The sequence below is a fragment of the Lupinus angustifolius genome, chromosome LG16 (genome assembly GCF_001865875.1).
Source record: "Lupinus angustifolius cultivar Tanjil chromosome LG16, LupAngTanjil_v1.0, whole genome shotgun sequence".
NCBI classification, from domain to species: Eukaryota; Viridiplantae; Streptophyta; class Magnoliopsida; order Fabales; family Fabaceae; genus Lupinus; species Lupinus angustifolius.
Genome location: NC_032024.1, coordinates 1,730,910 through 1,757,278, shown reverse-complemented (window position 1 = coordinate 1,757,278; position 26,369 = coordinate 1,730,910). Strand labels below are relative to the sequence as shown.

Below are 26,369 nucleotides of genomic sequence, written 5' to 3'. Positions count from 1 at the left end.
AATAATATAAGTATCATTACATATGATTTTTTTTTTCTGTTTTTAACACTACTTTCTTCTCTAGTATTTGAGACGAGTCTGATTCGAAAAACAATGATAGAGAAGAAAGAACACTTTACTAATTATCACCTAAATAGTTAATTGCTTTCAGATTAATTGTCCTTAATTATTTAGATAGGAAGATTAATGGTCTAACTCTAACATGTAGACAATAGCACTTTTAGACCTAATTGGATTGGATATGAGTGGCACTGCATAATTTACAAATGTAGCTGGATCCACCAATATGCCATACCTAATCAAAGTGAGGAGAAATAGTAAGTTGGACACAAAGAACTTCTCCAATAAAAATATGGCTAGAGACATATTTTTTATTTGAGAAAAGTTCTTTTCTATATATATATATATATAAATAAATAAGTCCCTCCTCAATGAGATCTAAGATATGAGAAGAATAAATATACAGAACCTTTTTTTGTCGACAAAAATATTAATATTATTAATCGCACTAAAACTGCAAAGTTGGTACAAGGATATGATGAAAATTAAAGGTAAATAAGAAGCAATTATGAAATATATTATTAAGTGTTTGTGACCCAATTGGAGTACCATAGTGGAGCTTGCCCCTCTGCCCATTGATCCAAAGCTAAAAATTTACCCTCATAGTTCAAAGGTCTAGCAAACAGAAGGTTGTAGTGAATTAAAAATAATGTCATTCTAAGATAACTAAATAGTTCATATATTAATCAAATGATGAAACTTATTTTACTACATATTTTGAGTCTTATTAATGTCTACTTTCCCTTCTTTTTTATTTCTCTAGTTGAATAGATGAGGAACCCTTCAAATTGTCTTTTTCTTTGTTAATTATATGGATTTAGTGGATATAAATATCACTTATTTTCCTAAATTTTCTTCATCTCATTATTAATAAATCTTATTATTGATAAAAAAACTGAAATCCAAAAATGTACCCATCTTATGCATTTAGTTAATCCTTATTAATAGGAGGCCAAATTGCATCCAATAAATAACTACCTACTTAAATCCTATCCTTAATAGCTTTCCAAAAAATACAACCCCTTCACCAAAAATTCTACATTTTTTGAAGATATGGTCTTTATATTAATTAGTGATTGGTTACTAGTGGCCAAAAAGCCTAGTATTTCTTCCAAAGTCTGCAAAATTTGTCGGCAAGGAAGAAGACGAATCAAATGTAAAATTAAGTGATTATGCTTCAAAACGAATTTTTGTCCATCTTCATATAGTGGTGACTATATGGGGCTGCAATCTACATTACCTTTTTCTTTTTCTCTTTTGTAACTTTACTATTTTTCCCTAGAGTTTAATGGACAAGGCCATGACCCCTCCATGTGGTTTAGATAAAGCTTTTAAATAAATTATAAGATTTTTCAAATGCTTGTCTTTTTCCTTATCTTGGCTTTTGTTGTACTCACATGGGTCAAGAGAAAAGATTATGCAATAACAATATAAGAATTTTTTACATTGTTAGTGTATCTATCATTCATCATACATTTTTAATAATGATTGACTCTTAAATAAAAGTAATATAAATATGTGGTTGATGATATAATGGTTGTGTGTAAATCTTTATACCGTCATTTCATATATATGACACTCAATATATAAAGAGAGGAGAATAAATAAGAAGGTTGGTTCGCTTAAATGGCAAAGAGAAGTGGGTAGCAATATAGTTATGGTGTTGGGGTGTGCCATGACATACCACATGTGACTATGTTTTCTCAACGCTTTTTACAACCTTATTCTCATAATTCATTGCTAAATTTATGCAATTCCTCATTTTCAGCAAAGACATTACAAGCTTCAAGAGGCTTGAGGGGAACAAAAGAAGGGGTAACCCATGATGTCGACCTTTTATTACATTGAAAGAAAGTGTTGGAGTATTCATAGAATGCACACATCTTTGCCATTATCGAGTTTTGTTCTTATGTTATTATGTTAGTATTTACAATAAGTGAGATTCGAACCTTCAATATTCTTATTATGATTCTATTTCTTAAATCTTTTACTTTAACTACTTTATAACTCTATTTGCCACTATTGGGTTGAGATCTTCCATTTATGTTTTATTACATAAAGTCCATTAATCTAGGTTGTTGAATGCATGTGAAAAATAATAAAGATCATATACTCCACTAATGGATCAACCTCAAACTTTAGTCTTATCCATGTGCATTAAACTCCACATTAAAGGAGTTTTTTTATAAGAAAAATATATATTAAAAGAACACAATAGATACTCCCTCATATACCAGCATTAATTTTAGACCAATAATTTTCCAAGATTCATATAGTGTTTTTGGTTGGAACCTATCTTCTCAAGACATTTTGTCTACCATGTAATCATGTAATTGAAGAATATATTTATACATATAATTTAGTTACTGTGCTCATAAAGTACAAACAGATGGCTACTGATTTTAAACTTATGGCAATTGTTTTCTTTCTTCTGGTCCGCATAGATATCCTTGCACTGGAGACAATCATGTCCGAGTCGGGAATATTTCTAGGTATGTGGGCCTAATTCTCTAAGTGAGTATTTTTTTATTCACAAGACTCAAACCCAAGACCTTACTCAAGGGGAATCAAACATGTATCACTTGAATCAACATTCGATGATATGATTTATGGCAATTGCTTTGAGGCACCGTCATATTCTACAACCTATGCAATATTAATTTGATGCTTAATGGAGGCAGCATATTCCTATTTAATTATCATTATGTTTCTAAGTGATATATAGTGCTGCAAGTTGGTTTGGCACTTCAGTTTTCAAGGATCAATGTCTTTACAAATCAAGTTCTAAATAGGGAATAAAATAAATAATATTAGATGCTTGTAATGAACTTTTAATGGCTTGTTTTAACAATATTCTTTTCCATTTTCATTAATTAATGAAAATATAAAGATGCAGTACCATAATATCTAGGTAAAAGTCATGCATCAATTATTTACATCAATGTCCTCTTTTAAACATCAAGTGGTGTTATTCTTTTGCCACTGTTAAATGTTATTGTAACCATGTTCAACAGTATTAACTAGAACCCTAGGTTCCTCAACAATATTCAAGTGTAAGTGTCTTTCTTGTTGGATTAATAAGGAAAATACTTTGTTAAAAAATATATAACATAATCATGTTCTTAATAAGCCTTACTATCAAATTTCTATCATAAACTTTTAATATGTATAAAATAAGCTCCAATTTACAAATTACTTTACATAAACTTGTAAATTTCATTAAACAATTTAGAACTTTTGAAAATACTAAACATTTTTTGAATAATATATTATTAGTAATTGTAGTAATATATTTATTAAAGCTCATGGATGACAACGAGCGCGGACGAATGCGAGTAGTGATTTCCTATTCCCAAACCCACAATATTTGTGGGTATCTATGCAAAATTTACGAGTACCCAACATGTTTTTTATTTTAATTATATATTTATATAACTTGTAATAGTTAATAGGTAAAAATAATTATTATATGAATAATATGATATATATTTGTTAAATTTATAACCATAGTCAAATATGTGTAATTTACTATGAAATAATAATAAAATATATGATATATAATCTTAAAATAATAATAAATATATATAAAAATTTAATTAAAAACTAAATATATAAATTCATAAATACCCACGTACGAGTATCATAAACCTATTCTCACCCATAAGTTATTTTTGTGGGTACTCGTTGTAAGTATTTCTATGGGTCGGGTTTCTTTGTCATTCTTACTCATCTATCTATTAACATTAAAATCTTTTAATTATCTAAAGAAGTTTAAAAGCTTCTAAGATGGCTTATCATAACTAAATATTTTTAAAAAAAATATTTTAGTCTAATACTAATCATTATGATGAAGTCAAATATAGTAAGTCATAGTCTATATCAACGACCTAATCTATTCTATTCTCACACGGGTGGAGGAAACATAGTAGAGTAGATGTAAGACTATGTTCTTTAATTTGTTGGGTCACAAGGTTCAGTTCAACCATCAAATCCCTTTTTAATTTTTTTCACACCAAATCATCATGCTCATTAATTTCTACCTAAAATTATTTGAAACTACCATTTAGGAATAATAAATCATATTTACCAGAAACATTTAAGGTCTGTTTGTGAGTTTGTTTTTAGATTGTAAGGAATAGAAGGAAAAGTTTGTGAGCCATGAAATATACTTGTAAGATGACTCTCAAATCCTAAATCTCATTTCTTTCTCCTCCAAAACCAAACTCGCAAACAGAATATTATTGATTTGTTGAAACTTAAAACCAAGATTGCTTAATTAGGTTTCTTACCTCTTAAACAAGTATTTTGGGGCATCAAACAAATTAGCATCAAATTGATTTTTTTTTACTATTGGCTACATGCCAATATCCCTTATACTTTTAATTTCCTTACTATATCATACAAACCCCTTTATTTTCAAAGCTTAAAAGGGTTGCCCACCGAATTCTATGATGATGACAATGGGAAATTAACTATTGATCCAATCTTAGGTAAATTAATCGGACATATCTTTGTCATAAGAAACATTTTTTGGAGAAGCACATGAACGAAGATAAGAACAACACAAAAGGGATACTTTTGTTAATTTTTTATTCATTTTTCCCTTTCATGAATCTATTTTTTTATGTGATGGTAACATTTGTGTTAGGAGTGAGTGACACGAGTTTTATTAAGCAAACAGAACATTGACTAATGGTTACATAGTATTGAGATTTGGACAGAAAACATTTGTTGTATTACTACTCTGTCATTTACAAGTATGCCATTTCATCATTGAACGGAAAATTCTCCTCGTTCAGCTCAATGTTTAAAAGTTTAGTTTAATACTCAAACATTTCAATACAGTCACTACATCATTAATCGTTTATAGTATATTGATAATGTAGGAAACTCTTGTGTAATCCTAAATAATATATTGATAATGTAGAAAACTCTTGTGTAATCCTAAATATTGAATCCTTAAAAATAATGGACCAAAATGATTAAATAATGTATTTAATTTGATATGTTTTGACTAAATCACTAAATGCTCTTATTTAATTTTATTATTTTTTATAATTAGTAAAGAAATATCGGATGATAAAATATGTAATAAATAAGGTTATAATGCAAGGAAAAGGAGACAATTAAGTCTTGGATTTATTGAATATGAACACAATAAAAATATCAAAATCAATATTTAGAAAAGGAGAGAGCAATAAAATATTTTATATTTAAATCAAATCATTTATTTCATTTCCGAGTATTTGGTAACAAAAAATGGGACAAAATATATTACACTATTATTCTCATGTGGAGGTGAACAACCAAAACTTTCTATTTTATATTATTGATTAAAGTTTTATATGGTCCTTCTTTTTTGTGTTTTTTCGTGTTTGTCAGAATCTCAAATGGGTCATACTTGATGGTGCAAAAAAGAAAAGATTCAATAGCCATGTGGTTGGAGGTACTAAATTCAGGTCACACATGTATATTGTATTGAAATTGTTTTTAATAATAAATAAGTAGTATACCATTCATGTAATAAACTTTAAAGGCACAACAAACAAGCATATTTTTATGTTGTCCTATAATTCAATCATGAATCATAAAATATTATCTAGTAACTTTTGTGCCCTAGCTATGGTGATATAGAAAGATTGGGATCACCCGTCTCTAATAGTGTTTCATTTTCTATTCCGAACTAATTATGTATTGACACATAAATAAAAAATATTTTTTTAAAACAAAATGTAATAAAATTAGCATTATGCTTGACTTAGACATGGAGTGAGAGACCAATAAGTTAAAAACATTCATTTCAATAATAAATCTCAAAAACATTCTTTGAAAAATTAACAGCAGCATTATAAGTATTCTTAACATGATAGAAGAATATTAGAGATAAAGATGACAATGTCAAATGTAAGTGCGTTTGTAAAAGGTGGGGACAACAAGTCACATGGGTCCATTTTATTATGTCGAATAATAATAATATTAAGGCATGTTTTTGGCACTTTCGGCAAAAGTTTATAGAAGTGGAGTTAAGCCATTATTCCATTTATGCAATTTCAATCATGTATCTTTGCTTCAACTACAGTTACTTTAACCAATTAAATTCGAAGTGTTCAACACCTTCATAGAATTCAGCACTATCTAACCCTACCCACCCGATACAGTTCGATCATAATTATTTAGGACCGGGACAAGATCTTAACCCATTGATTCATGCTCACCCCTAACTACCACACATCACATGTGTGAAGAAGTGTGCACAAACAGTATCATACTATTTGGAGGAATTGACTATCATAAGTTCCAAACCAATTATGAAAAAAGTTGTCGTAACAAATTTGTGTTTCTCTATTATTCATGCAAATCTATGAACCATGAATAGTTCAATATTGATACGTCTTAGATGCATATTCGATATTATATTCTCTAATGCTTTATCAATAAACATATATATATAAAATATCATTTTTTAAAATAAATCATAAATCCAATATTTTCTAATACTCAAACTACTATACAAAAATATATTAGGAAAGATGGAAAATAGATAAAAAACATAAAATACAAGCAGTGACATTCAATTGATCAAGTAGAATAATAGTGAGATAAAAGAAGACAAAAGATGTGTATTACATAGAGGAAAAGGAAGAAATTCAATATTATGTTTTTATTTGTGGGAAATAAGCAATAATTTAGACAATTATATTTAAGAAAAATCTTCTATATTTAAATTTTTTATTATGTTTTATAAATATATATGCATATCTCAAACATGTGATATCTTATATTTTCCAGAATATAATGTATTTATGACTTATGGTTACAAATTGTATCCAATACTAGTATATGTGTTCATGATAGATTACTACATAGGTGCAAAACATGGTAAACATACATTTCTAATGAACAATATACACATTTATTATATATCTTAAAAATAGTAAGTTTCCTTTGCAAACTTCATCAAATTGAATATACATGTATTTTCTACTTAACCAATAATCATTGCAATATCATTTCTTAACACCAACCACGTTTTTTACTTTCTCTTTTCCCTTTATTAAGAATGAAAACAGAACCATATATAAACAAAATTCACATGACCCCTAATAAAAACAAAAGAACATTACTGTAATATAATCAACATGCAAAAAAAAAAGATAGCAACTTATGTTACATATTCTGATAAACATTTCAAGCTAAGTATGAGATTGAATTAACATCAAAGAGGAAAAAAAACAAATAAAAAAGGAAAGTAAAAGATTCATATTATATGTACTTAACAGAAACATGAAAATAAAGTAAAAATAAAAACTGAGACCTGGCAATCATAAAGGGCCAAAAGTGGCGGAGCTAGAGGTGGCGCCACCGCCAGAAGAAGAAGAAGAAGAACCGAAGAGTAATTGAGAGAGAGCGGTCATGGCTCGAATCTGCATCTCAAGAGCTGGTATATAATCAATAGCTTCTTCTAAAATAACCGGCAACGGTTCTTTTCTGCAACCCGGAACCAACCGGCTCAGAATCTTCACTTTACTCTGAAAAACCGGAACCGTTTTCCCTTTTAATCGAACCACACTGAACCGGGTTTGTTTCCTAGACCGGTTGGACCCGGTCGAGGAAGAAATAACCACTCTTTTTCTCTTGTGTTGTTTTCTGAACTTGAGCTTGAGCCTGTTTTTGAGGATGGCACGGCTCCACCGGCTCTTACCATTGGCCGTGACGGCGAGGACCGTGTCCGCGGCTTCACGGACCTGTTTCCCACGGTGGTTTCCGGCGAGGTTGAGTCTAGTCAGCGCTTGACGGAGCTTGGAAGAGTAAAGTTGTTGCTGTTTCTGTGATTTCCATTTTGCATGGGTAGGTTGTTGTGGTTGATGGTTATGATGTTTTTGAAGTTTCTTTTTCTTCACGTGATGCATGTGAGAGTCACGTGAGGGGTCTGTTGTTGAGATGAGAGATGCCTCCATGTAAAATGGTGTTTGAAAGTTATGAATATTTTTGAGGTTTTTCTATTTATGAGTGTGAGAGAAGGAGAGAAGGAGAGAAGGAGAGAAGAGAAAAAATGGAAAGTTTGTAGGTTCAAATTGGATAGGAATGATTGATGAAAACTTGAGAGGAAAATGGATGAGATTGAATGAAGGAGAAAGGAAAGGGCCTTTCCTCTCACTTCAAGGAGAAAGATATATATAAAGTTGGTATCCAGATTCACAAATTCAATCGTTTAAATTAGTAAGTAATTTAAATTATTAGATTTTGTGATGATTACGATATGAAATAAGTGATCTTCTCTAAACTTGTAATCTTGCATAACACTTAGGGTTAGTTCGAGAATTAAATTTTGGAGGGAAATAAATAAAAAGGAAGACTTGGGAGCCATAAAACATTCATTCCTCTCTAAAATATAACTCCTAAACAAACCCTTATTTAATATTCATTTACTTTTATTTAAAAGTAAGTTATAACATATAAATAATGAACATAGATTGATTATTATTAAAAATTCTTGTACAAACTATATTTAAAATAGAAGAGTATATAAATTAGTTAAATATTGTAGAATCATAATTACATGGGTAAACATTAAATAAATACTCTTCTTAAGATAGTTGTTGCAATTTGTAGAATCATAATTACATGGATAAACATTAGAAGTGAGATTAAGTAAGCTAACAACACCATAATCAAACAACAAGTTACTCTAAGAAAATATTCTTGTTAGGGTTTGTTTAAGAGTTAGATTTTGAGGGGAACAAGAGAAAGAGAAGACTTAAGAGTCATCTCATAAGTGTATTTTATGGTTCCCAAACCTTCCTTTTTCTTCCCCTCCAAAATTCAACTGCCAAATAAACCCTCAAGAATAGTTGTTGCGATTTGAGTCCTCAAGTTTTATTTTGGAGGTGCCTTATAAGCAAAGGTATGCGGCACCTAAGTTTGGGTTTCTTGCTAATGGCATGCATCATGTAAGAAAGAGGATAACATGTATTCATGTCATACTTTATATCATCACCAATTAGAGGGTCTCATTTTATTAAAAAGAAAAATAATAAAAACAAAAATTAATATTTTAATATTATTGTATGAAGTTTGATTAATTAGGAACATAAGAACGTGATTTTCTAGAAACAAATGATATTTATTCACCAAATGAAACATCCACATCCTCCTAATCAAATCCATAGATATATCTGATCATACTATTCTGAAATTCTGACCACTCAGCTAATTAGGTTCAAAGAAAAGACTTTCCCATACAAGATCCATTATTAAATGACTAAAGCATGTGAAGTTATTATGATTTTAGCAGCTTAACTGATAACTTGCATACCTTTTTTTATTTTTGTTTTAGTGAGGTGTATAGTATAGTTGTCTCTCTTCAAATCTGACAGTGTTGTCTAACTTGTATGAAAAACTCGAATGAAGATGTAACTTGCATAGCTTGACATATTTACGAAAAAAGTATAGTCTGATCTAATTTATTATAAATCAGGTAATAGGTTCCTAACAAACAATTTGACCTGTTTCTACCCAGATTGATGATTTGGGACAAGATTATGTACTATTAATAGTACATATAATATAAGAAATGGGCACTTTCTTAGCTGTTACTGAAACTGTAACAAAATCTGAAAATCTTAATTCATTTTTTTTGGCTTGAGTAAATAGCAATGAACACTTATTCATGAATAAAATCAAATAAGAGACAAACATTGACAAATTCTGGCAGTTTAGAAGACTGGGTGCATTGGTTTGATTATGGTTGAGCAATTCCATCACCAATTGAATTGGTGAATGCTGTTGTTGTCTTTCACTTATTGACTGAATGAACAATGGAGGGTCCCACATTCTTTGTTTTGATTCCATGCAATGATTATAGGGTGTAATAATCTCCTAACAGGAACAATAAACAGAAGTGGATGCATTTGCTATGTGGGTTATTTCTCTAGCACTTTTCTGAAAAGGACCCATATTCTTAATTTGCAATAAATAAATATAGAACTATTCACTTGTTATTTTACAATCAGTATAGAGGTTGAGGGGTTTAAAAGGAGAGAAAAACTCGCAAGAAAATATATACAATAGGTCACATTTGAAGACAAGTATATTTATATTTTTTGTATTATCATTTATGACTAAGTTTTAATTAGAATTAAATGTTTAATATATTAGCAATGTTTTATTCGTTATCCCCACATATATATTTTTCACAGAACACAAGTCTTTCTCTAAAAGGAAAATATGAAAATATTAAACAAGACCCAATGTCAACATCATCGTGGATTATTTTGTTTGTTACAATAGCCATAAGTATGCTGGTAAGTACTATCTATTAATATAGACTCAAATTAATAGTTAACATGTATAAACATATACCTAAAAATAAATATACCGCTAACATAAGTCAATAGGTGTTTTAATCAATTTTAGTATATGAATATGTGAAGTTGAGCTCCACTCCGGTAATAAGAAATATCTTGATTTTAAATTTTTTTATTAAAAAATAACTTCAAATTATATTCCTTAAAAATAAGTTTTTAACATGTATCACAATCTCATATCACACAGTGATAGCGAGAATCTAAATAGAATAAGCTAATTGAGTCAGGTGAGGTGCTAGTGAGGATATATTGAACAAGTACTTGCCTCTCCAGTAATGGAGAGGATCCTTACTCGGATATATTATATGAAATTAAGGCCCAATGCTGCTTATACATGTCAGAACTGAGAAATGGACCTTCTTTAATGAGCCCAAGTGGTGAGAGGGAACTACCCTACTAGGGTATTAAAACATGAACTATAGGCAAGAGTCATTAAACATGAACTATATACAAGAGTCATAAGACATGAACAAAGTCCACTAAAAATAAATGAGTTTATATATTATAGGTCAGTTAAGACCTTTACGTGCTTGCAGTGTCAATTGTATATTCTAAAACGTCTAAGATTTATTTGAAAGTTGATTTTTGGAGGGCAAGAAAGAGAATGAGAAAACTTGGAAGACATAAAATACGCATGTGAGATGACTCTCAAGCCTTCCACTTTCTATTTTTCTCCTTCAAAATCAAACTCGCTATCAGACCCTTAGTGTCTTACCGATAGCGGCAAAAACACACCTATAAATAAGCATGTTTGAATTTTTTTTGCCTAGTATTTAAGAAAAAAGATTCTTTTTAGACATCTTAAGAATTTGATTGTCCTTTTAAATTATTTTAGTCCATAATTAACCTTTGATTGGTTATTCCTAAACATAATTTATTAAGAGGCAAGCTTTGTCTGGGGTGATGTCAGAGTTTGAAATCCATTGGCGTCAACAACATGAAACTGAGCTGGTTATCCAACCCCAAGAAATATCTGTCAATGATTTCTTTGCCCATTGTTACAAGATTTTAAAAAAGTGAAATTCCTCATATGCAAGACATGCCTTATATATAAGCCATACGTTATCGTTATGTCATGTTTCTTCAATCACTACATGCCCTAATTTTCTGTAGTGGTAACAGAATACAGTAATTTTTTTTGCTACGTCCAATTGTTGCTAACCTATTCGGCAAAATGATTAGGAAAAATTTACATATCAATATTTTGTCAATAAACTTGACTCATAGAATTATAATAGAGCACTATGACTGTTTATTTATACAATCAGCCACAACTAGTGAGATTAAGACTTCGTTGTTTTTTGACATCTGTATAGACTGTAGTGTGATTTCATGCATACAATTACAATTGTCAGATGTACAACCTCTTGCTGGATTAAAGAGGGGAGAAACCTGACAAGTTCTCATTCATGATTCAACCAACATGCTGACAAATTAAACAATGAGCTCTTGCACCTCAAAGGAATTTGAGCAAGAAGATTAGATCAAACTCTGAATTACAATACACTGTGTCAAGGTAAAGAAAGGAATTGGCTAAATCAAATTTTACTATCTTTTTTTCTCTCTTTTTAAATGGACAAATTTCTAACATGTGTTATAAGTTCAAGCCTCATCAATAGTTTATATCTCAGTATCTCAGTCTCGGTAACCATGTGCTAGCACTGTCAATGGTATATTCTTGCAACATACCAATCTTTTGGTATTGGTGCAGCCGCAAGAACACTTGTATAGGACAAGCATGTTTAACGATCATACATGTCAGTGATCGAGAGCACTTCGAATTGAGAGTGGTGGGTCTAAGACTGAGCCTCTTGATATAAGGTTGTGGTTTAAGAATAAAACAATAACAGTAATATCATCGTGAAAATGACGCCGAACCTTCTTGTCAATCTTATGGAGGTCCGAGTATCGCATTTCACGTTTTCTAGCAGCTTCGTGTAGGGCAGCCTTCACAAGTCTATTGGCACTACCCTGCATTGACCCAATTCATAGTGGCAAGACAGTCAGAACCATGAACAACATTATCAACAATAACAACAACCAATTTCCTACTAGGTAACAACATAGTGAACAACCAGCTAAAAAGCAAAATTGGCCTTTCAATTTCCACCATTTTGGAAAAGTAAGAGGCAAAGCAATATCCTAAGATTCCACTCTTAAAACTTTGGCCTACGAAGGCTAAACAAGTCTTCCACATCGTTCGTCAAGGGACAAGTAATGCAGTGTACACAAATGGAATTTGCTCTCCAATTTGCCTTAAATATGCAGAGATAACGAGAGACAGGAGGTGGCAGTGGACTACAGGAGATCAGGCTGAGGGGAATGAAGTTAGTTCTATGCCTGGCGAGGCAATACCACAAAAATAGATAAATACCATCTAACAACTCTATGGAACCCTATAGCACATGAAGTTCCCATTGAATTTGCATGAAATTGGGAGTTACAGTTTTTCCTCATCAAGAAGCACCTCACATGAGTAACTTACTCATAGGTAAGTATATATAACAAAGTCATGGTTGGAATTGCAGAGACATAAATTATAATATAGCAAGGCTACAATGGGACTAAAGTAAAAATAGGGCGGCCCAGTGCACGAGGCTTCCACTTAGTGGGGTATGGGGAGAGTAAATGTACGCAGTCTTACCCCCACAATGTGACTAAAGTACAATATGAAATTATGAATCATATCTAGAGAGAACACGTGCAAATGTGATTCAAACAACTGGAGTCTTGTAAGTTGTAACTAATAGATAAAGATTAAATCAAGAGGGAAACAGTGCAGAAGCTATGGGCAGTGAAGATATATAACCTATCAAAGCCTATTAAACAGATAACTACAAACACTAACTGCAGTAATGCATGAAAGTAGGAGTCAACCTCAAAATCCTATACTATGCAGGATGTAATAATGGGTTTAATCAAATTCAATACAAATAAAACAAAAATATTTTGTAGCCATTTAAAATGCATAAACGAAAACAAAAACAAAGTGATGTCCAGAACACAAAGAAAGATTATGCGAAATCAAAACAGAAAAGAATCTTACTGCACGTGGATTGCTGTGAACAATATCCACTGCTGTTTCATTACTCAGATGCTCCCATAAACCATCTGATGCAAATATAAGGAAGGAATCATTTGGTTGGAGATGATGAGAAATAATAGTTGGATCAGCAGACAAGAAAGGCATGTCCATTGGTTCAGGAAGTCTGAATTTTGCATTAATTGGTTCCCGGTTAAATTGCGCATGTTTCATATATACGTCACCTATAGATCTAGAAACCTGCATCAAATATCACAGGGATGGTGATACAATATTATCGTCAATTCAGAGAGTGGAGTCAATGAAAATTAAGATAATTTTGCAGGAGTTACTTGGAGAAACTTGAACACTAACTGACAAACTAGACTTCATACATCAAATAAATCAAGGAGCAGAAGATTAAACTGGAAAAGGATATTAACAGTTTGTAGGTGATTATATTCACTTCTCTCCTACAAAATCATGATAAGAATGCAAATGGTTTCCTCTCACAGAAACCATACTTGATATTTGGGTTCAAAAACAAACTTCACAGTAGTAAACTGACATAACACGTTGAGAAAATAACTTCTTTCATAACAATAATCTGTGAAGCACCAACCAATTTATTTTAGCAAAGAACTAACTCAACTCAACAAAGTCCTTTCTAATATATGCACCCACTCAACTTTCACGTTTCTTTTTCTTATAACATGGTCCACAATTATCTTTTTAAAATTTCAGGTAAAAATAATTGTCTTTCACATTTTTTTAATCTTTTGAATCTTGGAATACATGATGAGGGATAACTAACGCTCTCATGCACATCCTTTCTGTTCTTTTCTCTCAATCACATCCTTTCTGACTCCCTCAATCCTCATACAATTCCTTTCTTATTTTCGTCCTGCCTCCTCACTCCCTTTCACTCTCTCTTTTTTATATTTTATTTTTGATAATATTTTCCACAGAATTCGTTAAGACTGCATAATGCCTGTGAGAATAAAATAGACCTATAATGATACACACATGTGCACAAATCCCACATCATACCCATGTCTACTGATATAAGCTTGCAAAATCATAGTGGCAAAAGAGCCCTCCACTAGCCACTTCCATTAATAGAAGCGAGTGTTGGCCTGGGTGAATCAATGTTTTAACGCATTATGATAGTAACTTGATAAATTAAACCCACCTATATAAATAAAAACACAAGTTACGGAACTTGTTTGCTATATCTCATAGTTGGCAAGCATCCATCAAACTTATATGTACACATCATGATTAGAATAGGTGGCCCACTCCAATGCATGAGGCTCCCACCTAGAGAGGTCTAGGGAGGATAGACATATGCCGCCTTACCTCGCAAGCGAAGAAGTTGTTATCAGGAATTGAACCCATGACTTCGAAACCATGATCAGAATATATTTAGAATTTAATTGTGATGCCAGATCAAGGTAAAGCTTTTCTACACTACCACCCAAACTTGTGTTGACACTTTATTTAATGAGTTTGACCATGTTAACAAATCACATAACATGTCAAACGTATTAAACGGGGTGGTAGCATATTACTAATAGTGCATCAACTTTAAATTGATATGTTTATGCACTGCATTTAATTCACTACCACATACATACTCTGTCCGTGGAGAATATAATTAGGACCACACAAATTTTCTTCATGTGGTTGCTGCATATCTATTACTAACCTTACACATCAGAACCACCAAAGAACATGCTTCTTAGAACTTAACCAAAGCACAAAAACACCACATTTGGATTAGTGCTAGAATACTCTGAAACATAGCAAGCAGACCACTTTATGCTTTTTTTTTATGTTCGTGCTGTAAATATATCATTTCTTACCTTGCACATAGACAAGATGCTATATGACATTAATAGTAATGATATACTGCAATTTTAAAGAGGGTGAACTTGACGCAATGGTAAAGTTGTTGCTTAGTGACCACGAGGTCACAACTTCAAATCCCAAAAACAACCTCTCCACTTGCAGGGGTAAGGCTGCATATATCTACCCTCCTCGTACCTCACTAAGTGAGAGTCTCGTGTACTGTACCATATACTACAATTTCAAAGACCACATGAACGCTTTCCTATGATACATGTTTTCTGTGGACTAACTATGAAACAAAATCCTAGAGGTGATCTCTCAACTTGGAGCAATTTTCATTTGACTAGCCTCAGGGGCTTTGGAAGAAGTAAGAAAGGCTTATGAGATGCTGCTACCTATGCTACTCTGGTGTATTTGGCTTAAGAACTAATCATATTTTTATAGCCTAATTTGGGTGCTTGGCCCATGGTTTCAGTATTGAAGTCCTTGGTTGTGTTTTATGTGTTTCTTTATTGTGCCTTGCTTTAGAGGATATCTTATCCTCCTCTTTTCTTTGGTCTTTCTTTGTTCCTCAATCATTATTACTTCTTATTTTATCAGGAAAAAAACAATGGTAACTATACTATATGGGATTGTCTAAAAAATAAACTGACTTTTTCATCAAGCTTGACTAACTATAGTTCAACTTTGCCTCTACTGTACGGAACTGTATGCCACAATACTTTAGCAAGTTAATATGATTGGATTTGTGTCAGTAGGATTCGGTGCAACAAGAATACTTTTGTATGCACCAATAACTAACATAAACAAGGGAATAAGAGGTATTTACTTTATTATAATTTAAATTTTAATAATTGAAAAATCTCCAATTATTTTCATTGGCATTTTGGAGGAATTCTGCAGCAATATTGCGAAATATGGTGAGGGTGATAAACAAGAACAGGATAGCATGATAAACAGTGCCGACACACATAATAATACTGATAACAACAACAATGATAATACTAATATTAATAGTATTAACAATAATGTACCTTAATTAAAGATAAAATACAAAAGACACAGTAAAGAACATATATAGCCATTTGCCAGAGGAGACTCTGGTTTCACATGTCTTGAGTCTGTTGACGTCAGACGTAATTTGATTTTTCACAAAATATAGAACAAGCTCAACATAGAAAAATAGTATATATGAGCAGAGGTGTTTTTTTTGTTTGTTTATAGAAGCCCAAGGACATAGGTTCAGCACTTCAAGTATAGCACAGAAGTCACGACTGAGAATTCAATATATATATACAATTACCTGAATAATGCCTTTTACTCTCCAGACTCCATGTTTGAGAACAACAACCTGGGGGTCATCGGGGTGTAATTCTTTGAGTTCCTGTCTAATGGCCTCAAGATTTGCGTTGTGCTCTGTAGACAGCTGAATTGCAGCGACCCCACCAGTGTTGCCAACTTTCGTACCCAGCACGAGACGAGAATCTCCAAGACTTGCCACAAAGAGTGTCTGCTGAAAAATAACCCCAACCAAACAACAAGTTCCAGTAGTGGCAACTTGAGGCCGTGTACTCCACAGTTCAGAAACAAGAGCAGTGAACCCTTCTTCAGTTCGAAGGAACGCTGTTTGAATAGTCTCGGCTGTCACAACTCCCCGTGACTCAGCTGCTATTGCTGCACAAACAAGAAGCCTAAGACATCTAAATAAGATGTACTTCTTTATCCCAAAAAAAAATGAATCAATAACTAAATCCCTAAACACAAAGGTCCAATATTGAAGTAACCGAAATTGAAGGCAAAAGGCAATGGTCCAAAAGAAATTACACTTTTACCATATTTGTGATATGCAAAAAAAACATATTCAATTCAACCACCAAATTCAAAATCAATTTAAAAAGAAAAGACCATTGAAGACAGCTCCTACATTATACAAACTTATCATTAACAGGATTTATTTGCATGCTTCAACAGTCCAACTATTCCTGATTCTTGTGAAATCTCAACAACTTTTATAGAAATGATCACGGAAAAGCAAATCAATCATAATAACTGATCACAGTTCCTAAATAAACATTACACACACTTATAAATAACAATAAATCACATCCATGTTTCAATTCAACTGTTCCTAATCCACGTCAAATCTCAACAACTTTTATAAAAAAAAGCAATCACGAGAAAGCGAACCAACGAAAATCACAATTCATAAATAACAAGTCCTAACTCAACAAAAACCCTGAAAATCTCAAACAACGAAACCAATAACCTTGAAAATTGCGGAACAAATGATCGCAGACGTATCGCGCAGCATCGGGACCACCGTGACCATCGTAAACGCCGACAAATGTTCCTAACGGACCAGACTCGATCTGGCTCTGGTCTTCGAGAACCTGATTAGCCTGAACGACAGCCATAGAGAAATCGCCGGAGGCATGTTTTCCGATATCGCGAAACCAAAGCAAACCATCTTTAGAGAGAATGGCGGAACCTGAAGAAGATGAAGATGAAGAAGAAGAAGAAGATTGATCAATGGAATTCCCGAAAGGGTGCCAACATCGAGAGAGAAGATTCATGGATGCATGGGGCATCCCACATTAGAAGAACGAACGAGAGAGAAACGGTTACGTTCAGGAGTGCGTAGGATAAGGGACAAGTGCGTAGGTTAGAAAAAGGGTGTGTGATCGGTGGTGGAAGAATATGAACCGTTAGAGGAGAAGCCTCTTCTTCCGTACTCTTTCTATTCAATGTCTTTTTATTTATTTATTAATTGCTTATTAATTATTTATTAATTAAAACAATTTTGGATAGTTGCAAACAGCTTTCATTTCTGTCTCTATGGATAGAAAGTTAGAAACTTTGCTTTAATTCTTTTCTTTTTTTAAATATTCAAATTTGTCTATTAATGCTTCCATATTTTTGTTATTCAGATTTGTCTCCTAGTATAATTTTTGAAGAAAAAAACCCTCAATTTTATTCATAAAGCATCTTCCATGGGTAGAATAAATTTTGTTTTGTGTAACTGTTCCATAAAATTGGTAGATTTTTTCTTCATGTGTAATTGGGAGATGTGTCAAGCAATCTTATAATTTGTCTTAATTTATGTATCATAAGTTTTGATTGTTCAAAAAAATATTTAATAATTAAATTTTTAATTTATATATATTTTTTTAACTAAACAAAACTCATAACACATTGAGTAACATTTGTGAGACAACAAATGTGCATCCGATAAATATAGTCAGGTGACTATTTATTAATTGCTTCACTAACTTCATCATAGGCTTTATTCCAAGTATGAGTTACATAATGATTGCATAGCTAGAGTTGAAAATGGTATGAGTTACATAATGTAAACAGTGTGATCCATATTAATAATCAGAAAATTTTATGATTAGATGTCTTGTTAGGGTTAGTTTAGTCAATTAGATAAAATATATAAGTTTGCAATTCTAGTTTTGTGAGTAAATCCCTTATTTTAATATATGTTGTATATTAGTATAGTATATATTCTATCTTATGGAAAGTTAGAAATGAGTATAATGTAATTTTTTTCATCATAGTTTCATACTTGGACATCAGTGCCACTATGATCACACTACCACCATTTTCGTTACCATATCAATGTTATGGTAAAATTATAGTCAATGACTACGTTTTGTAAAAGTAATCTCAAAGTTACGAAATTCATAATGGCTGAAAATTGTGAAATTATACTTGAAAACTAATAGCTAAGTAGTTACCTTCTCAAATTAGAAGAACTCTTCCTAAATTAGTTATATAATTAGCTTAAAATGGACATCTAATAATATTATATTGGGTGGTGATAAAAAAAATGACATTCTCTAAAAAAATTAAAATGCAAAAATGAGAAAACTACAAAAATCTAGCTTCAATTTCAAAAGCTACAACTCATTCCCACTTCATGGTTTTGCCTGTTCTAGCTATATTTAACATTTCCTATCAACAAAAGTACCATGTTGTAACTATGGCATCTATGAATAAATACATTTTACATAATTAATACAAATAGTAAAGTCCTCTAACATATCCCACACCCATTTCACTACAAGACTCAACCTTAAGTATGAAATAGGTGGTGAACATTTATTGGAAAAATGTCATTATAATAACCATCTAATAGCATCTTAGGCCATGATAACATTGGCTGCATCATTAGGATGGTAAGGGTCCCAAGATACATACTTGGATATGTCCCAAAAAAACATTGGATGTAGGACCACATGGGATTAGACTTCCAAAGCATCCACCCATGTAACAGCTAGAGGAAGATGGGTTCTCAAAACCTGCCACATTTTAAAAAAAAAAAAAGAGTAAGGGATCTAATCTAGTTAGGTTATTAAAAGTTAAACTATATTTTTGGTTTAATAAGTGATGTTCATTTTTAGCTAGGTTTCCTCATGTATTTTTTTCAATTTAGTTCATATGTATGTAATTATGTTCAACCTCTTTTTGATGGTTTAATATTAGTATCAACATGACGTTGTTGATCTAGTGATGTAAGATCCCTTAAATTCTCAGGTGTTCTATTAGGTTAAAATTCGATTTTTGGAAGCGATATTTATTGGATTGGACAATCATCTGAGAGGATACTCTTAGTTATACCAAAAAATTGAAGTATTGGATTCGAGTTGAAAATGGTTGTTATATATAAGGATGATTAAGACACATACCATATGCTATGTAATTGTTGAGTATATCTCCTAAAATGTGGTAGACATGTGCATAAACAAACATTGAATCCTCCAGATTTGAGGTGAGTTCTGCATTGAGGCCCTTCAACTGATTGTTAAATAACTGAGCTAGTTGATTAGCTAGAGTGACACAATAATCTCCAACAGCTGGATTTGTATTCCTCTGGTTTGGTATACACCCAATGGGTCCCACATTTGTCACAAGTATTTTTCTGGCTCCAAGGTTGAATAACCTCTCTAGTTATTGACTTTTTTTTTAAGAATGAATAAATAACTAATTTTTTTTGGGTTGCGTGATTGTCTCTCTCAATATGTGTTGCTCTCAGGAATCGAACTCTTATCTTTTGGTCATCTGGGGATGTAGTGGACTTTAATATAAATAAGTAACACCAAAGAGTTCTGGAGATGCATATTTATGCTAAGAAGTTGAGATTGATGGTGTGAAGTAGTTATTGATGAAATCATTTGATCCAATTGTCACTGAAAATATTGCCCTTCTGAATAGATTGAGAGCTGAAGGAACACCAATGCTGGAAATGATATCTTGCCAAGTATTTGCAAAATTATTTATCTGTGCATCAAAGTTGATTCTACCACCCAATAGATAATTCATTTGCACATTGTTACTATTTTCTTCAAATAACTAAGAATGATTGTTCTATGATGAAAGTAAAAACAAGGTATCGAGTGGACCAACAATACATTAATGGCCAGCCTTGTAGAGCAAGTAACCCTTAGAACAAAGCTTTTTAGGCTAGCAAGTTATCCGTGCATTTGCACGAGACGACATTTTTATACTACATGATTAAGAACACATATTACATATGCATTCACATGATTAAGAACACATATTATATATGCATTGTGAGCCGTGCATTAAAAACTATCGTGAGTATAACTGTTTGTGGGAAGATATTCGGAGAACATAACAAAAAAAAGGTTTAGTGGGTTATGAACAAGTTTTGTAATAATTTCAGATTAATACATTATATTAGACATGTTCTGCAAGGGTAATGTGCATGTTGTGTCAACCCGTAGATTTATGAACATCATTTTAACATCCAAAATGCACATCATAAGGTGATACCACATGATTGGAAACACTGAATAATGTCAATTATCTTTTCCTTAAAGAACAATATAAGATGAAATGTGTGTTGTTGAGTATGATGTTCATGAGTCTTTGGGCCATTATCTTATTCTAAAAAGAATTGTGCAAAAATGTAATGTACATATTTTAATATCATCACTTTATTTTATACTTTTTACTAAAAGTTTAAAATTTATGCACCGACTATCTAAATTTTTTTACATTGTCAGCACATCGTCCACAATGATTTGTAATATTTCTGTTTGAAAGTCAATAATATGGGAATTTACTGACATTGTAAAAAACATTTACATTGTTAGTGTATACATATTAAACCCTTATACTAAAACAAAGATAATATTATTGGAAAATGTATGAAATATGCTTGAAAACAACCTCTCAATTGGGATGTTTCCAATTTGATTTGGATCAATATAGGAATTAGAATAAGATAACAAACATTCTACTAAGGTATGGAGTTTTTACCACACATTTTTTATTTGTCTTTTGTCTAGATAAGAATTAAAAAACCTACATTTAGATCTCAGTCAAATTAAAAAAAATAACTATATATAAAAATATATTTCATATTGTCCCAAAAAACCAGAAAAAGGAAACATTAAAACTAACCACTTGCCCCTATAGAAGACTTATACAAATATAGAAAACTTCTGGACGCCCTCCAATATAGAGAAATCTTGGAACCAACCCTTGTCCTTTAATTTAGTGACCCTAATTTTTTACCTTCCTAACATTTAACTCCAAAAATAAATAAACCCTTTAGCACTTAAGAGCCTCTCATATACCATATTTGTGCCTCACACAATAATCTTCAAACCCAAAGACATGGCTTCTTTCTTATCTTTGCATGCTTCAATGTTCATATTTGCAATGATTCTTATTTTCATGATCTTGTGTTGCATGCCATATAGTGCTCTTGGAACTAATGCACAAACTGTTATAGACTCTCCTTTGTTAACACAAAGGTTAGGAATTAATCGCACTATCAAAGTTGATATCAATGGAAAAGGAGACTTTAAATCTGTCCAAGCTGCTATAGATTCCATTCCTGAAGGAAATTCTAATTGGGTCATTGTACATGTTAGGAAAGGAATATACAGGTATAAAAATCTATAGATATCATTATAAGGTTAAGTTTTTTCGCAAGGAGTCACGGCCAAAAGTATTATTGTAAAATTATAACAATAATTGGTCATTATCGTTATAACAGTTTTTGTAATAACACTTTTGGTCGTAAATGTCGATGTGAAAACATTTAACCTTATATCTTTAAACTTGGAATCAATATATATAAGGTAGCTATCAAGTTTATAAGTAAGGAGTTAATTAATGTAATTTTTTGTTTTGATTATGTGAAGAGAAAAGGTGCACATACCAAAGACTAAGCCTTATATATTCATGAGAGGGAATGGAAAAGGAAAAACTTCCATTGTTTGGTCGCAGAGCTCTGAGGATAATGTGGCTTCTGCTACCTTCAAAGCCGAAGCCAAAGATTGCATTATTTTTGGAATTAGCTTCAAGGTCAATAATTCATTACATATACTTAAAACTCTGCACCCCTTTTATGATATTTATGATTATAAAAGATTCATGAAATTTATTCATCATTTTATTTACATAATTCTTATATTTGTATATATTTGTGAAGTCTAAAACAAGATAAGCATACATATTCTATTATGTATGATTCTTATTCCTCTCAAACATAAATATATTGATTCAGTTGGTTGAATCGATCGACTAACAAATTCTATACGTAAAATAGTCGATTCATAACAATTCTAGATCATAATCGATTGGATGAGCCAATCAAACAGGTTAGGTGTCAATTCTAGGTTGCACCAGTCAGTCTAAGCCGAATTTTTATAATATTGCACTCAGTGCAACTTGCACCCCCGACCCTGGTTCCTGAATCTGCCACTTGATGTAAAAAATATGTTGTACAAATATGATTTCTCATTCTAAAGTATCTCTTCTTTAACTTCTCTTGCTTTTGAATTGTAGAATGAGGCACCTACAGGAGTTGCATATACCTCACAGAATCAATCAGTTGCAGCATTTGTAGCAGAAGACAAGATAGCATTCTATCATTGTGCATTTTATAGTACTCATAACACTCTCTTTGATTACAAAGGCAGACATTACTATGAGTCATGTTACATTCAAGGCTCAATTGATTTCATATTTGGACGTGGAAGATCAATGTTCTATGTAAGTCAAAGTAATCTTGTAATTAGAACTTTGTTAATGATTATTTACTGAAGATGGCAAATAACCTTCACATATTGTATCCAATATGTATCTGACATCAATACTTCTTGATATTTTTCATCGATACGTACTGATGGAGTGTCAAAATTATTTTTTTGAAAAATAAATAATTCATAAATCCGATAGTTCCCAAATACTCTCCGGTGCTCTTCAAATATTTTCTCGATACTTCATGGACACCTAAACTATCATGCTATAGCGGTAAAGAGAGAAACATAATATTCAGACTTGTAGCGGTAGAAAAAAGACAACATATGTATTGCATAGAATATACATATCCCAAACATATGTATATCGGATACATATCGTATCCAATATAAGTATCATTATGCGTGCTTCATAGCATGACACTAATCATGAATGCATTAATTTCCATGCAGGGTTGTGAGATGTTTGTGATTGCTGATGAAAGGATAAAAATTCTTGGGTCAATCACAGCACAAAACAGGGAACAAGAGATTGAGATGAGTGGGTTCATCTTTATTAAAGGCAAGGTGTATGGCATTGGTGGGGTGTACTTAGGAAGGGCTAAAGGTCCCTTTTCTAGGATCATTTTTGCTAAGACATACCTCTCTAAGACCATTGTGGCAGAGGGGTGGACCAACTGGAGCTATGATGGCAGCACACAGTAAGAAATTTTCTAACTAGTTAAAAACTTCTTTAAAAAATAGGCTTTTTTTGCTTTTTGATTTGTAAAATATGATTTTCATCCTTCAAATGACTCCATTTTTTCTATACCCAAATGTTTTTTTATCTTGATTCTTAAATGTTTCAAAAAGCTTGATTCATAATTTTTTCTAAATAATACCATGGTGTATATGTCATACTAATAATTGACTTGGCTAGTTCTAAGCACATAAATACTTAATTATCAGCCACATTAAAATCAAACTTTACAAACATGTAAGATCTATTTGCGAGTTGAGTCTTGAAGTAGAAAAAAAATATAAATATAAGATTTTAGAGTCATGAAATACAATATGAAATAGCTCGAATCTCTTTTCTTTCCCTTAAAAAACCGACATACAAATGAACTCTTATTTTCATTCCTGTAAATAAAGTTGTGTTTGTGACATAAAAATGACCTTAGTATTATGTTGATGTGAATAATGATTAGTTTGTTGTAATTGAAAATGTAGAAATCTATTGATGGGGGAATACAAGACTCATGGACCTGGAGCAGTTATAGAAGGACGTGTTCCTTGGTCAAGACAACTTACTGACCAAGAAGTTGCACCATATTTATCTATCGATTACATTGATGGCAAGAATTGGTTACCAGCATATTGGCAATAATCACTTTGCACCAAACTCTTATATATTTATATATGGATAGTGATGAATGTAGATATCAAATTTGTATTCTTATACACTGTTTCTAACTATGTGATGCTTCTGATTGCATAGTTTTAGATAGAATCCAAGTTGTTGAGGAACTATGTTAGAGAGTATGTAGGAACATATATATACTATGTACCTGTTTTCTTTGACTTATTAATGTTAAGAAATTTTATTTGTTTTATACCAAAAGCATGTAGCTTTAGGTGTTTGTAGAGTGCTTTATGCCTTTATATCAAGTGTTGCCAATTTAATTATGGGAGTATTGGCTTATGTTCATGTAAATAAAGTTACACAAAGAGACAAAACTAGTTGTTTGGTAGCTCCATTTTGAAAATAATAATGTTGTTCTTATGCCTAAAAAGTTTACACTTGTTTATATATTTTATAGATAAAGTTTTTATGGGAAGAAGTGAAAGATAAAATTTTATAGTTGTTGTAGTAATGTTTACACTTATCTACATCTATGTATGTCTTATTTGTGAAAAGTACATTTTTGTAATAAAACTTAGGTAATTAATTCTTTTGGTTAGCTAATTTAATTATTTTTCACAATTTGGTGCTTTGATTATTTTTGTTTGGTAAATTTATTTCTGATTGTACTATTGGTCTTGCCGGTGTTAAATTTTAGCATATTCAATTAGAATATTCATTAATTTGATCAAAATGAGATATTCTATAGAAAAATATTATTTTAATTAATTTAATAGAATATGCTTAAAATTAATGCAAGAAAATAACTTAAAATAAACTTGAGAAATCAAAATGAGACACACAAAATTCCCAAATTTTAACTCAAGTTACAGGAATAAACTTCTAGATCAAAGTCATCAATGTTCATTTACCTTTTCCTTTTTTTTTTTTAAATTTATATATCTCATAGGTATCCATCCCAAAGAGAGTAAAAGTTGTAGTAAGAAAAAAATCATTATATGTTAATTTGTTATAACTTACGCATTTTAATTTTCACATCTTACAATTTAAATTAAAATATTGACCTCTTTAAAGGTTATTTTAAATACCAACAAACATTAATCTAATAGGATGACTAAGCTATTAATGAAAGTATCATAAGCCAATGTCTTCTTAGTTTGCAATCCTTCTTTTAATATAAAGAGTAAATTACACTGACATCCCCTGAGTTTTAGTGAAATTACACAAAAACCACCTCTCACTTTTCTACACATACACAAACCTCCCATATTTTTAAACTTTCATTACATTGACCACCCCTCCATAAATAAAAAATAAGTGTAATCTTTTAAACAAAAAATGTGATAAATGCAATTAAGTTAAACAAAACATGATATATTGTGGAGACTCTTCCAAATAATATATGAGTCAATATTTCTTGGTTCGTTACACTATATTATAAGAGCGATTTAAACAATATTTCTTTAGAATTGTTGATGCATTTTGTAACAAAAAATAAGCTAGTTAGGGCATAGTTTCTTTAGAATTGTTGATGCATTTTGTCACTCATTAGATTTTCAAGGTCGATGATTCGATTCTTGAAAGTGATACATGTTGCATGCAAGAGAGAATCACAAATTTTGAGATGACTGGATACAAAATAAGCTATTGTGAATGTCGAATATTTTGATAAGCTCGTATTTTTAATCTAGTTATTCCATTTA

At 31.5% G+C, this 26,369-nt stretch overlaps 3 protein-coding genes, 1 long non-coding RNA gene and 1 pseudogene across 4 annotated transcripts; 2 read left to right on the top strand and 3 right to left on the bottom strand.

Moving 5' to 3' along the window:
* On the top strand, positions 404-15,738 carry LOC109330111. The gene is made up of 3 exons (XR_002105627.1): positions 404-420; positions 12,998-13,080; positions 14,817-15,738. It is a non-coding gene; the product is annotated as an uncharacterized LOC109330111 (long non-coding RNA).
* LOC109330110 (transcription factor bHLH148-like) lies at positions 7,298-8,206 on the bottom strand. Its single transcript, XM_019564144.1, has one exon. The coding sequence runs from the start codon at positions 8,016-8,018 to the stop codon at positions 7,383-7,385; it is 636 nt and encodes a 211-aa protein (XP_019419689.1). The 5' UTR covers positions 8,019-8,206; the 3' UTR covers positions 7,298-7,382.
* On the bottom strand, positions 11,841-18,052 carry LOC109330109 (probable protein phosphatase 2C 42). The gene is made up of 4 exons (XM_019564143.1): positions 17,567-18,052; positions 16,604-16,974; positions 13,474-13,710; positions 11,841-12,398 (listed from the first exon to the last, which is right to left on the bottom strand). Exons 1-4 carry the CDS (start codon positions 17,886-17,888, stop codon positions 12,186-12,188), a joined length of 1,143 nt encoding a protein of 380 aa, XP_019419688.1. The 5' UTR covers positions 17,889-18,052; the 3' UTR covers positions 11,841-12,185.
* LOC109329193 lies at positions 19,379-20,625 on the bottom strand (annotated as a pseudogene).
* LOC109329147 (probable pectinesterase 67) lies at positions 21,894-25,022 on the top strand. Its single transcript, XM_019562821.1, has 6 exons — positions 21,894-22,223; positions 22,482-22,644; positions 23,128-23,334; positions 23,775-24,022; positions 24,534-24,716; positions 24,755-25,022. The coding sequence occupies exons 1-5, from the start codon at positions 21,949-21,951 to the stop codon at positions 24,688-24,690; spliced, it is 1,050 nt and encodes a 349-aa protein (XP_019418366.1). The 5' UTR covers positions 21,894-21,948; the 3' UTR covers positions 24,691-24,716; positions 24,755-25,022.

Coding starts and splice junctions, on each gene's coding strand:
- LOC109330110 (XM_019564144.1), bottom strand. CDS start 8,018: ATGGAGGCATCTCTCATCTCAACAACAGACCCCTCACGTGACTCTCAC.
- LOC109330109 (XM_019564143.1), bottom strand. CDS start 17,888: ATGCCCCATGCATCCATGAATCTTCTCTCTCGATGTTGGCACCCTTTC. Junction 13,711..16,603: donor GAGTAAAAGGCATTATTCAG/GTAATTGTATAT, acceptor TATTTGATGCAG/GTTTCTAGATCTATAGGTGA. Junction 12,399..13,473: donor TTCACAGCAATCCACGTGCA/GTAAGATTCTTT, acceptor GGGTCAATGCAG/GGTAGTGCCAATAGACTTGT.
- LOC109329147 (XM_019562821.1), top strand. CDS start 21,949: ATGGCTTCTTTCTTATCTTTGCATGCTTCAATGTTCATATTTGCAATG. Junction 22,645..23,127: donor TTTTTGGAATTAGCTTCAAG/GTCAATAATTCA, acceptor TTTGAATTGTAG/AATGAGGCACCTACAGGAGT. Junction 23,335..23,774: donor GTGGAAGATCAATGTTCTAT/GTAAGTCAAAGT, acceptor ATTTCCATGCAG/GGTTGTGAGATGTTTGTGAT.